This window comes from Fukomys damarensis, unplaced genomic scaffold, assembly GCF_012274545.1.
Source record: "Fukomys damarensis isolate Sample0158 unplaced genomic scaffold, DMR_v1.0_HiC HiC_scaffold_33, whole genome shotgun sequence".
NCBI lineage: Eukaryota > Metazoa > Chordata > Mammalia > Rodentia > Bathyergidae > Fukomys > Fukomys damarensis.
In genome coordinates, this window is record NW_022900945.1 from 26,992,312 (window position 1) to 27,007,274 (window position 14,963).

General features: G+C 37.9%; 1 protein-coding gene across 1 annotated transcript; it reads right to left on the bottom strand.

The window, feature by feature from the left end:
* Positions 1-185: 185 nt before the first annotated feature.
* On the bottom strand, positions 186-11,805 carry Dnttip2 (deoxynucleotidyltransferase terminal interacting protein 2). Its single transcript, XM_010625782.3, has 7 exons — positions 11,342-11,805; positions 8,680-10,115; positions 6,395-6,533; positions 4,151-4,246; positions 2,856-3,020; positions 1,421-1,530; positions 186-466 (listed from the first exon to the last, which is right to left on the bottom strand). Exons 1-7 carry the CDS (start codon positions 11,411-11,413, stop codon positions 373-375), a joined length of 2,112 nt encoding a protein of 703 aa, XP_010624084.1. The 5' UTR covers positions 11,414-11,805; the 3' UTR covers positions 186-372.
* Between the last annotated feature and the right edge of the window lie 3,158 nt (positions 11,806-14,963).

A 14,963-nucleotide genomic window follows, 5' to 3' on the forward strand; every position in this document is an offset into this window, starting at 1 on the left:
ATAAAACTACACAGTAACTAAGGTATTACTTATGTAATTATTTAAAAAGTTATCTGAACATATTAGCAAATGCTATACCCTTTAATTAAATTTTCCTTAAATAACCAAGCACTGAAACTCAATAAAAATTAATTATCTTAAAATTAAGTTCTTTTCCCCTTAAACACTCTTAAGCCAGACAGGTCTTTTGTAGACATACTTATTTTTATTCCAAGGGGCATGTGATTGATTCCCTGTCAATCAACTTCATTTCCAAACAGAAATCCCTATACAGTCAGTCTATATTAAAGATGTGCTGGTGTTGGTCTTCTAAACATCTTTTACAAATAAATAAAAAGAAGATGTAAAATAATGGGATTCACTTGGTGAATATTAATTACGAAATTTCTTCTTCTTTCTGAACTTTTTTCCTGCTGCATTTGCTGCTTTTTCAGCCATGATCTCTGAGTACTTCCTTCGGTTGTATCTGAAAAGAAAAAAATCAAACCTTTAGGTCTGAAGTATAACACATCAGACATTAGAAATTAGGATGTTCTAAATCTCAAAAATGTTTATATGTTCACATCGCATATATACTAATCTGCCACGGTGTGTCAGGAGCCATCCTAGGAGTTGAGAATACAGCACAGAACATGCCAGCTAGTCTTCCCCCACAGAGCCTGCAATTTAAAGACCCGTGTTCTATATCCCCCTATCAGGCAGTGTTAGATCTGGGACATAAATGTGGGATAAAAAGGACAAAGCAAAACAAAGTTTGCACTTAACTGAAAACACAGTATTACTACTATTTCTTAGAACCTTAGAAAACATTACAGACCAATGGTTTGCAAAGTGTGTGGGCAGACCCTTGGAAGAGATCTGTTACATAAAAACTATTTCCACAAGAATACTAATGAGTTCAGTTGGTCATGGTTTTGCTCCATCTCCGGCCCTCAATGCCTTGTAACTTCCCATTGGAACTTCAAGTTCTGTCCCACTTTGTATCCCCCTCACCACATGGCTTGGCTGTATAAAACATCTTTGATACATGGGGTGGGTGGGCAACCCACTTTCCAGTCCCCCTTGGTCTCTCTCAGACAGAAGCTTTCTTTCCCTCAATAAGTTTTTCCTACTCTTAAAACAAAAACAAAAACAAAAAAACTCATAAGGGAGTAATGGGCCCCTTTCACCTTCATTCCCTCAGGAATGTACAGTGGAGTTTCCCAGAAGCTACATGGTATGTATTATCTGCAGAAAGAGATGTGAGTCTCTACTTCCCTTTAATTATGCCAGACATTAAAGAGATTAGCATTTTTATTTTCATAGGAAATGTACATTCATCTTATTTTTAAATGACTTAATATTTTAACAATGTAAAATTTTTAAATGCGTATCTTAAAGAAAAATATACGAATTATAAAATGAAATGTAATTCCATTACCTTCTGAATTCAGAATCAGCCAGCAGTTCTTCCACAATAGTCCTTTTCCTTTGCTTCTTGGGAATTCGTGAATGGTAGAAATCAGCTGGATTGTCAACAATAGTTCCAATCTACAAATGATTAAAGTAAGTCATGCAATACATGAATGCAAGTTGCTTCTCTGTTTCAGTGTAGCTCTAGGAAGTTATATTTACAGAAAGGAATGGAAAACACTTAATGTTATACTAGTATTAAAATTAGTCTTGCCCTTTTTAAGCAAAAACACATCACTTATCAGCACACTGGTCTACTTACTAATGACATTTCATTAATTTATAGTATATCCCAAATTTCTTTTTCAAAATTCAGTGTTAAACAGTTCAGTTAAATTCATGATAAATAGTGAAACAAAAGGAGAGAACAGTTAATGTAAACTTTTTTTCAGTTTTCCAATCCAATGAAATACAATACATATAAATTCTATTTTACATTTATTTAATCTCCTATGTATCCTAAATACTGCCATCTTAGAATTTACTTTTTAACTGCTCTGCATTTGTTCCATTCAAATGACTAAAATATACAGAGTGCCAACTGAACACCAGGCACTGAGCTACGTGTTACGGAAACAAAGCCTAAAAACATCTAGTCCCTAAAGTGAGTCTTACGGAAGATACAAACAGGAAATTATTAAAAAATTAAAGTCTAACATAATATGTACTGACCAAGACACTATAAATGCTCTAAAGACTGAGTGACCAATTCTACCTAAAAGGTGAAAATCTGACAGATCACATTTTGGCCAAGATTTGCACAGGTAAAATTTCAAGGAGACAAGGAAGAGCCAAGCACATGCAAAGTCATAGAATACAAAGGCTGGCCTATGCACGTTCTTAGAAAGGGACTGAGCTTATGAGGGGTATGTGACAAATTAAAAGTTGCTGAACTGGTTTGGGTGAAGATTTTGAAGGGCCAAATTAAGGGGTATAGCAACCAGGTCAAAAAGAACTATTAATCAACTAAATTTTCCTATGAAAAAATCCTGAGATACAGTTAATAATTTTTAGAATTTTCCCAGGATACCCCTCTACCTTGAAAAGAGAAAGGTTATCAGTACAAATGACTCTCTCTTTCCCCCCTCCATCCTACACGGACAGTTGCTCAGGATTGCCCTAAATTTTCCTTTTGCAGGTACTAGGATTTGAACTCAGGCTCAATGCATGATGGGCAAGAACCCTACCATGAAGCTACTATTCATATATTCATATACTGACCCTTAAAGTTTTATTAAATTCTAGAGAGCTGACTTGGAAAGGCAGTTACAGTCCAATGTTTAATGGTACCACATTACAAGCTGGTGGCCGTTTACACAGCCTAAGGAGAAGTGGTACATATGTTTTGTGTGCACATTTTAAGTATTTGTCTAGTTTAAAAGTAAACAGAATGATTCCCATACCTGGAAGTACTTGGGGAAGCCATCTCGGTCATTTTTCTTGTAAAACCTTTTTGGGTCCATGCTTGCTCTCATCTTCAGAGCTTTGAGATCATTTTTAAGTTCATCAGTCAATTCTGGAGCTTTCATACCAAACCAACCATCACCTGCAGTTTTTTGTCGCTCTTTCTGAAATTCAGATTTCAAAAATAAACATTCTAACTTTAATAGTACCTAACTTATTTTTCCAAAATTATACAACCTTGGGAATTGAAAACAAAGTTACTTTACAGAAAACATTTATCTCCAAAATCACCTTTATAGGAGGAAACAACAAAAACGAATTTATCTGCTAAGTTACACGTAATGTTATCAGTTTTGTAAGTGAAAGCTCCTTAAAAATCTATTTTGAACTGGGTGTAGTGGCACACGGTGTAATCCCAGCACTTGGGAGGCTGAGGCAGAAGGACCACAGTGAGTTCAAGGACAGCCTGGGCTACATAGGGAGAACCTATCTCAACAAAACAAAACAAAATCTATTTTTCTATCAGCAAGTAACTGATGACTTGCTGGAAGATTAACATAGCTTCAGTTTTCACTGCCTAAAACAGTCTATATTAGAGATAATATATAAAAGAATTTTCACTTATGGATCTTATACATAAATATTAACATTTTCAGTTACCTAGGTGTCCAGAAACTAGTCCAGAAATTTGTATTATTTCTTAACATAAAACAAAAATTGCTAATCTTCTGAAAATCAAAGCAAGAAATTAATTTTGTTTCATTCATGCAGAAAATATTTGGTGCTTACCATGTGCCAGTGTGCTCCCTATTAGGGACATTACTATATGGTACCATCAACTTTCCTCCAAGTTCCCTCAATAACTTTATACCTATCAGCTGAAATGGCAGATGGAAGCAATCCTTTTTATTTTACTAAATTCTCCCATTTGTCAGACTAAAGGGTTTTTAGTTGGCTACATTAAATTCCTTTCAATAGAACATCAGAGCTCCAAGCACTTAGTACACAGTACTTAAAAGCCAGGAGATATTATCAGTGAACCTATACGCTGACTATCACTGTTTTAAAGGTTTATTTTAAAAAGCTGTATTTGGGTGTGCTGTTGTGACTACAAAAATGTAAAAATCCTTACTAAATGTGTTTATGGAACTATATAATATATTACGATCCTTAGAGATCTGTAATTTTCTTTGGTCTTTATCCTTGTTTAACTGTACAACTATGCTGTATAATCTGAAAATACACAGCTAACTACCTTATATACATTATAAATTATAAAAGTCACTGTACTTACCCTGCGTTTTTTCTGAAGCTGACGCTTTGATTCACTGTATGGTGGGACACAATAGTTTTTTTCAAAATCAGGTGTAATAACAGCTTTCTGTAGAAGCTATAAAAATATGAAATTAGTTTTTACTCTTTTACTGTTTTAAAACTTTTTAAATTTCGTGAAGTGAAATCTGCTAATCTAAATGACCTCTTTTTATTACTTGCCTGAGATGACTAAATATTCTTATAACACTGTGTGATTAAAAATGAATTTCAAGGTTGTATTTTCCCCAGGACAAGACCCAAATAAGACTACTTATCTTTCCTCATATTTGTTCATAGAAATATAGCTCAAGCATTAAACTGGTAATGGCACTTGATATTACTGATTCCAATATTAAGACTCACCCACAATAAAAAGAAAGAAAGAAAAAAAAAAGACTCACCCAATTCAGATTCAGGCCTACTGTTTCTGGGTTGTACAGGAGCAGTCTAGATTTCTTATCAGCGAGTACAACATTTACATAATAGATGATTAAGAGCTTGCTGTCTCAAGTCCTGTACTAGGCTCTTAGGACAGTGGTTCTCAGTTGAGAGAAACTGTTAATGTTTGGAGATATTTTTTGGTAATAGTGAAGGAAAGGGAGAATGCTCCTGACATCTTGTGGGTAGAAATGAACAATGCTGCTAAATGTCCTACAATGCATTGGCCATCTTCTCATAACAAAGGATCACAGAGACCAAAATATCAGTAGTGCTAAGATTGACGAGAAACCCTACTTAATGAATCACACCTTCATTAGATGTTACAGAAGCACAGAAGAGGTGGGAGAAGGAACTGAGGGGTCCCATAATGTTTTCCCCAAGACATTGGTCTGGGAAAGAGCAGGGCATATTGAGGTAATTACATTTGTCTTCAATGTAAAAAACAAATCAGGTAGGGCTGGGGATTTATCTCAGTGGTTCTGCCATCTGCCTTGAAAGTGCAAGGTCCTAAGTTTGATCCCCAGCACCAAAGACAAAAAACAAATAAGGTAGACAGTTGAAGCTAGCAGGTACCTTGAAGGCACTAGGAAATCCACTAAAGGATGTAAGCATGACCGATTTGTGTTTAAGAAAAACAAATCCAGGTGAAGGGAGGATGGCTTGAAGAACAAAGAAAATGGAGGAAAAACCATGAGAAATAAAGGTTTGTACTGGATAGTAACTGGCTCAAAAGGGAAGGCAGGGCTAGGATGTAGCTCAGCCATAGAATATTTGCCTAGCATGTACGGAGGCCCTGAGCTCTACCCTTTGCACTGGGAAAAAAAAAAAAAATCCAAAACACGAAAGGTGGGGAAGGCATCATTTTCAAGGCTTGGTACCTGAGTATAAAAAGGAAAGAGACTGAATTCTCATTAAAATGTCCTTAACCAGCATAAAGAACACAAAAGAAAAAACAAAACAAACAAAAAACACAAAAGGAGAAGCTAGTTCAAGCATGGAGGAGAACAAAAAATTAGTGAAGTCAAGTTCCCATGCACATCAAAATGAGCAGATACCTGGATTCAAATGGCTGAAGAGCCATGAAGGCTAGAAAATAAATTTGGAAGAAAGTAATGCAAGATGTTAAAGCTAAATGTTTAGGTAATACTATCCTAATAGTAATTCCCCCTATAACTTGTTTTTTGTTTGTTTTTTGGGGGTTGTTTTTGTACTAGGGATTGAACTTGGATCCTTTTGCTTGCAAGGCAGGTGGTACCTCCCAAAATTTTATATACAATTTTATAGCTATAAGAATACTGCAAGCTGGGTGTGGTTATGCACATATATAGCAGGCTGAGGCAAGAGGATTGCCACAAGTTCAAGGCCAGCCTGGGCTACATAGTGAGTTCAAGGCCAGCCTGAACTACAGAATGAGACCCTGTCTCAAAAACTTAAAAAAAAAAAACAACTGAATTTTTTCCAGGTGAGGGAGGCAACACCCATAGCTTTGGGATTCCCAATAAGTTAGAACAGTTAAGAACTACAAGTACAGCAAGAAAAAGAAGAAAACAGAACCTCTGGGATCATAACTGGTGGGTAACAAGAGAAATACCGACCTTAAATTATTTTTCAAATATCACCTTTTAAAGATGGGTCTCTATTAAGAAATGATTGTTTTAGTGAGACAGAAAAAATGAGCACTTTAGGCTAATGTGGTTTTACCATAATGCTCTTTTGCCAAGAAATTAACATTTCTAAAGAAGTGACATTCCTAGAAGAGGACAGAACACTTCACGTAACTTACCTCATTTTTCTTTTTTTCCTTGATCTGTGTTAGAGTTTTCTTCTTAGACTGAAGTTTTTCTGCATTGAAATTAATGTACACACCACCCAACTGCTTGATACTCACACCGGGGTCTATACTGCTACTTGTCAACTTGAGACTGAAAGAGAAGCAATCACTTAAAGACCAACTAATTTACAGCTGGGTGTAGTGCTATACATCTGTAATTCCAGAACTCAAGAGGCTGGGGCAGAAGGATCGCCTCAAGTTTGAGGCCAGCCTGAGTTACATAGTGAGTTCAAGACCAGCCTCAATTATATAGCAAGACCCTGTCTCAAATAGGAAAAAAAAAAAATTAAAATGGAAGCAAACAAGGTTGCATTTTTTTAAAAAATCACTTATTTTTTTCTTTCATTATACCAGTGGTGGCGAACCTATAGCGTAAATGCCACAGCCAGCTATTTGTATCACTGAAAACTCTAAAAGGTTCACCATCACTGTCTTATATTGTCAATGGCCCAAAACAAAACAAAAGCCAAAAAAACTATTAGTATGTATTCTAAATCTAGTATATTCATTTAGAAGAAACTCTAGCACGAATAAATGATTTAACTAGAACATTATCCAAACTTTTCCCCCAGATTTTCTAAATGAATGCAGTTGACAAAAACAGGTTCTTCTACTTTGAACTTCCAAGTTATCCAAACTTACAATTCTTCCCTGGGTGACTAAGGGCATCTGGTGGTGTCTCCAAGCCAGAGTCTTAAATGGCAGGGAGCATCCCTCACAAAGGAGTTTAAAAAGATTAGACATCACTGGACCCAATGGGAGGCTGAAGCAAGACAACAGAAAGTTCAAGGCCAGCCTGGGAAATGTAAGTGAGACCTTGTCTCAAATTTTTTTTTAAAAAGGACTGACATATATGTGAGGCCTCAGATTCAATTCCCAGCCCTGGTGGTTGTGGTGGTGGTGGTGAACCATAAACCTACCAGATATGAATCTTCTGTACCTGGTATGGACTCCAGCTGCTCAGTTGTTTACATAATGAGAATTTCTACTTTATATGACTGAGGATCCTATATATAGGCAAGTACATGTAAACTTAAAGTTACTTTCTTCCCTGATTATTCATAAAACAGAATAGTAGTTTAAAGCACAATCAACTTTTTTGGGGAAGTGAAATCATTCTATTGCAGTGCCTAGAGATTCTTAGTCCTGAATATACATTAGAACTAATGTGAGGAATGTGGCTTGTACAAAGTATGTCTTGGAGTTTGATAGCTTTTGTTGGTTTAGAGCAAAGCCTGGTGATCTGTTAATATATACAGCACTCCAGTGGATAACACTGCCACTATGACAAGAAAAAACAAATTTAAGAGAGGAAAAGAGAAACTAAAGAAATGGCCTCCAAAATTAGTGCTTCTCAATGGATGATGGTTGGGATTACTGGCGATTATTTTTCTATCATTTTTCAATTTCTCTACAATTAACATGTTAAAAAAAAAGCTATTTTCTTCTCCCTTTTATATTGCTCTTAATAATCACAAGGAAAATTTTAACAGATGATTTCCAATATATTACCAAAAGAAACACTTTTCGCTGTAACTAGTGGGAGAAACAGTCGAAAGTACAAAGATGAGGGAAATGCTAGATAGATGAGCTGGTCCATAATGAACCCCACAGTAATTTTCTCATTTCCCATGCTTTTTATTAGCTTACATTTTTATGGTAAATTAACCACCTAACATACGCATCAAAGATTTGCTTTGGGGGGGGTGTGGATATAGCTCAATTGTCAAGAATGCTTAGCAGACACAAAGCCCTGAGTTCAGTTCCACCACCCCTAAATTTACTTTTAAAAATAAAGGTAAAGAGCCGGGGATTTAGCTCAGTGGTTCGGGTGCCTGTCACACAAGAACAAGGTCCCGAGTACCAAAAAAATAAAATAAAGGTAAAGGCTGGGAACTTAGCTCACGGGAATTTAGCTCAGTGGTTCTGCCATCTGCTCACGGAACTTAGCTCAGTGGTTCTGCCATCTGCCTCACAAACACAAGGACCCAAGTTTGATCCCTGGTACAAAAAAAAAAAAAAAAAAAACAAAAAAAAAAAAAAACAATAAAAATAGCAGGGCGTGGTGGCACACACCTGTAATCCCAGCACTCTGGAGGCTGAGGCAGGAGAATCGCTGTGAGTTTGAGACCAGCTTGGGCTACATAGTGAGTTCCAGGTCAGTCTCAACTACATAGTGAGACCCTGTCTCAACCCCCACCCAAATAAATGAATGAATGAATGAATGAAAAACTTACAGTTTAGACTTTGTGTTGTTTAGTAAGTCATCTTCATCGCTATACTCATCTTTATTTCTGTCATTGTCTGATGGTTCTTCTTCACTGTTTTCATCCTCCTCCTCTTCTTCTTCCTCAGTGGAAACTTCACTTGCCTTATCTTCCAAGTAAAAATTTTTATCGGCATTCAATCCAGGAGTTTTGTCAATTATAAAGAACGCATTGTCATGAGACATATTTTCGGAGTTTCCATTTAATGATTCCTTTGGACCACTATTTTCAACAAAACACACAGTGTCCTCTTCACTTTCACTGCTTTCAGATTGCTGGCTTTCATCACTGCTGAGAACTAGCAAGACAGAATCATCTATGTTCTGAAACTGGTTGAGCTCAGATTTGCTTTGTCTGATATCACATTCAAGATCTACACTCCCTTCACTGTTGTTTTCCTCACTGACAACTTTAGTTGTGGACTCATCACCACCACCATGACCACTGAACTCTGTCAAGTCACTTATTTTTACAGTGCTTTTTCTCTCTTCATTCCATCTGTTCACTTTCACAACTGCAAATGTTTGAGCTAATGATTTCATTACAGCCTCACAGTTCAGATTAGAGGGCTCTGACATGGTTTTATTGTTTTGAGGAGTTGAATTATTTTGAGGGGTTGAATGATTTTGAGAAACTAACTGCTGAAGGCTAGGGTCCTTAAGTCTAGAAAGACATTTCAACTGAGAACTTCTATCATTTTCCTTTCCCTCCTCTGTTACTCTGTTTTCCTTTTCAAACAAACTCTGAGAGGTTTGTCTGGTTTTGGAATCCTCTGACTTTTTAGAGATATCCATGATTCGGTTTTCATTTTCTGGTATAATCTTAGTATAGTTATTCTCAGTTTGTGCCTGCAATTTCCTTGGCATAATCTTGGTTGTTCTCTTATGTGTAATTCCAAGGAATGAAATGTCAGAGCATGATGATTCAACATCAGATATAGCTTCAGCATGTGATTCTTGGCTTTGACCTGTTAGAGCTTTAGCCTTATTTCTGGTTCTTGTTATTTTGGGGGAAGGCACAGTTGCAGAAATACCTGAAGCATGAGATTCCGCTTCAGAGACATCTTCTTCAGCAACAGACTCATTTAATGGAGTTATTTTCTGCTTTTTTCTTACAGTGGACACTGGAGAAGGTGCAATTATGATCTGCCTTCTTCTCGTTATTCTTAGAATAGGCTCCTGGATCTCAGCACAATTTGACTCTGGTTCGGAGAACTCTCCATCAGTGGACGGTTCAGTTATCTCTGCTAGAGAGCCTGTAGTTCTCTTCTTCCTCTTTCCAGTTTTAGGAGTTTTAGAGATTAAACTTTGTTTCCCAGCAGTCTGTGATTCAGCTGTACTTTGGTTATCAGGTCCAGATTCCTTCTTGCTTTCTAGATGGACCTGAATTCCTTCAGCAGCAGAACTCTGCAAGCCAAAGTAGACACACTATAATTTAGGTAGGGCTGTGACAAGGTACAAACAAATGAGGCATTCCTCCTAGGAGCAAAATCTTAAGAGGACACTTTAAAACAAACAAACAAAGCCGGGGATTTAGCTCAGTGGTTCCGCTGCTGCCTGCCTCACAAGCCCAAGGTCTTGAGTTTGATCCCCGGTACCAAACAAAAAAACAAAACCAAAAACAAGAAAACCTGTAAGCAGGGTTTTTACAAAAAACCAAACCTATGATTTAAAAACAAAAAACCTAAGTGTTTGAACTGATTTTCTTTAATTGTATATTTGACTTTAAAAGACAAAAGATTTATATGATGTAAAGAGAAACCAGAGTATTATATGTGACTTTAGAAAGCAAAACAAAGATAATTCCTCAAACACAACAAAAAAACATTATGACCCAATGTACAGGTAACAAAGAGAGGGGGTGAATAATCCTGAGCAAAGATGTGTTTAGGAAAACATCGATGGAATCAGCCACCACTCTTGCCTTTACATATTCGAGAGAAAAAGCTGCTGGGTTCATTTCATCGCAGAATCGGAAAAATGTGGCAAAGGTCCAGAGCCAACAGGAAATGTCACCACGGTCCACCCCACGCCAAAGGGAGTTGGTGCTGGGCCACCACAGTCTCCTAGAATGGTAAGGATGCCCTTTGCTGCAACCCTATTAACTGAGGCTAGCGCGTGGTGGCCGGAATCTTCCTCGGTACACACAGTGTTAACACTAAAGTTTAAGGACTGTGCTGTGCATCTGCATTAAGGTGCTGAATGGCTACCCAGTCTCTCTTCCACACTATCAACTGCCTTTAAAAAACTGGTGAGAGGGGAATAAGGGAAAAGGAAAAATATATGAGAAAATGTAAAAATGGAATTAAAGTGTTTGAAGGTGGGAGGGGAGGAGGGGGTGAAGGGTGGGGACAAGGGAAAAAGAACCAAGACCTGTCATGTAAAGGTACAAGATCCCAGTAATGAATGTAACTGTACTGTATACCTAGAATGTACCAATAAACTCAATTTAAGTTTTAAAAAAAAACTGGTGAGGACTTAATAGTTTCCACGACAAGTAAGGCGCCAAAGGCCTGTTATCCCGCAGCGTGTGGCAAGCTCGGGCCCTCTCCACCGGTCCGCTGAGCCGCCCCACGTGCCTGAACACTCTACGAGGCGGCGAAGAGAAACGGGGGAAATCTGGAATCTCCTACCTTCTCCTGGCAGCTGTCGGCCGAAGTGACTTGCGTTCTGGCCCGAGAAAGCGCAGCCCTAGTAACCACCATTTTCGCAGCCTTCCGCTTCCCGGTCGCTACCACAGCATCCCAGGGTCTAGGCGGCCCGGAAATACGTCAGAGAAGTGACGAGTTCATCCTAAACTCGCGAGAATCTCGTGCCTGCCTTTGTTCGCGCGCTACTCTACCGCTCTTCCACTGTGGCTCAAAATGGAGGTCTTCGGTGCCGAGTTTCAGCGTTCCTCGGCGAGGCAGAGGAAAGACGGGCCTGCTGCTAGGCGACCCTAAGGCAATCACCAATCCGCAAGTCCCTATTTTCCTCGAACGGAGTGGAAAAGTCGCATCATTTATCCCACTTTCTATTCATTTTCATTTGATTAAAGGTTTTGATCTAGCTGTGAGCGTGGCCCAACAGAGACTTTCTCGTTATTTGTACATTTGTAAAAAGCATCAATGTATTCATGTATTATTTGTGAAGTTAAGTACAAATAAGATTCACAGACTTGTTAAATATCTCTAGGAATCTGACTAGTTAGAAGCTATAAAATATAATTGTAAGATGATGTACTGGAATTGGGAATAAGCTAAAAAGAAATGTAAAAAAGTAAAGAAGAGGAATAACTTTTTAATGGGTCAGGGAAAGGAAGAAAATGAGTAGAGCTATTTTTTTTTTAATTAAATTTTTTTTCCTTGCGTTTGCGAGGCAGGATTTTTTGTTTTTAAGTGAAGGGTGGAGAACTAGAATGAGGATGCAAAATGGTTGAAGAAGTAAATAAGTGGAAATTATTGCTGGAGGCGAATAAAGAAGCTTGCCCTACCAAATCTCCATTTCATCGTGACAGAAAATCAATATTAAAGCCACGGCACACATATTTTGGTGGATATACTGCCTCCCAACTGATAATAACTCCTTTCAATTTTCCTTGGAACAGGGTGTGCCTAGTTACCAAGTTTTGGTCAACACATATAAATTAATTGTGCAGTTCTTAGGGACATAGTTTTATTTTATTTTGTCTTTTGGTATCGGAGATCAAAGTCGGGACCCTGCGAAACCACTGAGCTAAATCCCTGGACCAGAGACATTGTTTTACAAGAAAGGAGACCTGCCCTGACTTCCTAAATTTACTTTTCTTCCTGGAGAGCTGGTTTTCAGGCAGCAATTTTGTGCCATGAGGATGCAGGGTATGCTTTAGAGATGGCTTAACAGTGGGGGAAAAAAAGATCCTGACAACTTGTGAATCTGTAAAATCGGGCCTCAAGTCTACTTCTAGACATCTTTCAACTTTTTTTTTTTTTTTTTGAGACAGTCTTGCTGTGTTCTACTGGCTTTGAACTCACTATGTAGCCTAGACTGGGCTCAAAGTTGGGGTGATCCTCCTGACTCAGCCTCCTGAGCGCTGGAGTTACTGGCAGGCACCATTGCGCTTGACTTGAAACACCTTTTTAAAAAGTTATTTGGGGATTTTTGTCTGCCCCTGGCTTAACTGCAGCTGAAGAACTGAATAAAAAAACATGGAGGGATTAGCCACAGAAGAATGCACCTTCCTCTGAGGAAAGGATTTTTTTTTTTTTTTTTTTTGAGGAAAGGATCTTTTGAATTCAAATTTCTGTGAATGCAGACTTTCAAGAGAAGAGAAGAGGGCTGGGGATTTAGCTTAGTTGTTCTGCTCCCTGCCTCGCAAGCACAAGGACCCAAGTTTGATCCCTCCACTCCCCAGGAAAAAAAGGAAAAGAAAAGAAAACGGAAGGATGTTTGGGGTAGACCATCTTAATCTCCATTAGTAGAAGTTGACAACAATGTAAAAGGTTTAAATTGACTCTTATAGGAAATGTGCTGAGAATAAAGGGAAAGAATTGTAGGAGGGTCAAATAGTGACACTGTTAGAAGGTGAACAAAAGAGAAAACAGATTAGATGAAGGATGTAAAGGAAGGAAAAGTGAACCAATAGAAGGTGAGTAGTGGAGACCAAAGCAGCTGAGAACAGCAGCAATCATAATAGTAACATGGATGCTACTTTAAGTGCTTTACATATATTCACTCATCTAATCTCTACAATTTTAACTTGAACAAATGCATGAAAAGTGAAATTAAGATGATGGTGGATGTAGAAAACTGGGAGAATATTAGAAAATCATTCAGTGTGTAATATTTACTTGCAAGCATGGCTCCTTTCAAGTTTAAAATGAAAAGAATTCTAAAAAATCCCACCAAACTTCCAAAACATTCATACTTAATGCAAAGAAACACTGAAAGTGTCAGCAGTTATTCATTGTATGAGAAGTCTGAGCTGGTCTATCAATAGTTCTGCTGACCACTGGCAAAAATACATTCTGGTTTTCTATGAGACAGCCTACCAGGTTGGCTTGGTTCTTTGTCTATCCCAGTAATGGCGGACTTTTTTGAGCTTAAATGATACAAACAGCCTGCTGTGGCACACATGCTATAGGTTCACCACCAGTGGTCTGCCCTCTTCTTTATTCAAAGTGGATTTTGAGCAAATACACTACACTCAATTTTAGGTAAATGTAATGTAAAAATATAGTACTATTACTCGGGTCCAAGGAGGAACTCTCCCTGGGTAGTCTGTACTTTACTAATTAAACTCTTAAACTGAAAGGTCAAATCTCTCCGGACTTCCTAGAAATTAACACAAAAATTAGGGTTAATGCATGAACCTAAAAATGCTTTCATTCTGCACTGTCATTTTTGTTTAAATGTTTTTATGGAAACAAAGAGTTGCACTAACCAAAACCTTACTTTCCCTTCTTCAGAGTAAAACAGCACAGTATGAATATGAACAAAATACATTTGATAGCACAGTTCAATCTTCCTACTCATGGTAATTAGGGTAACTTTAGTCATAAGCAGTTGTAACTACAGTTGTGACGGTACTACTACTGTCACACAAAAGGAAATAATCTTGGGGCCGGGGATTTAGCTCAGCGGTTCGGTGGCCTGCCTTGCAAGTGTAAGGACCCGAGTTCAATTTCAGGTACCAAAAAAAAACAAAAACAAAAACAAAAAAATCAAAAAGGAAATAATCTTAATTCTGCACGTGGGGCAGTATGTTCTGTAAGTACCAAAAAGGTGGGAGAAGCACAAACACAAGCTATTCTTAAAAACAAAACAAAACAAAACCCAAAAAACAAAAAACAAAAACTAATTCAAACAAGAAATTTCGGTTCCCCCATCTCCTATAATTAAAAAGTAGGCCCTGGTTCTGGTACTCGTTTGGTTTTATCATGACCATTTACAAAGTGTTCCCCCATGACTTACATCATTAGGGTGATGGATAAAATCATTCATTCATACTGAAGAAAAGGGCCGGTGATTTAGCTCAGTGGTTCTGCCACCTGCCTTGCAAGAACAAAGTCCTGAGTTTGATCCCTGGTTCAAAAAAAAAAAAAAGACACACTGAAGAGAGGTCTATCTATTCCTTCCTCCCCTTGTTCTTTCCTTTATGCTCATATTCCTTGGGGAAGGTGGTGACTGAGGTCTTTTACAACTATCATGCTGTTTGTCTTTTTCTAAAACTTGTCCAAACCAAAAGGATCTTCCTCAAATTAAACTCATCCTTTTCAGCCTGTCTGTGGTCTGAAC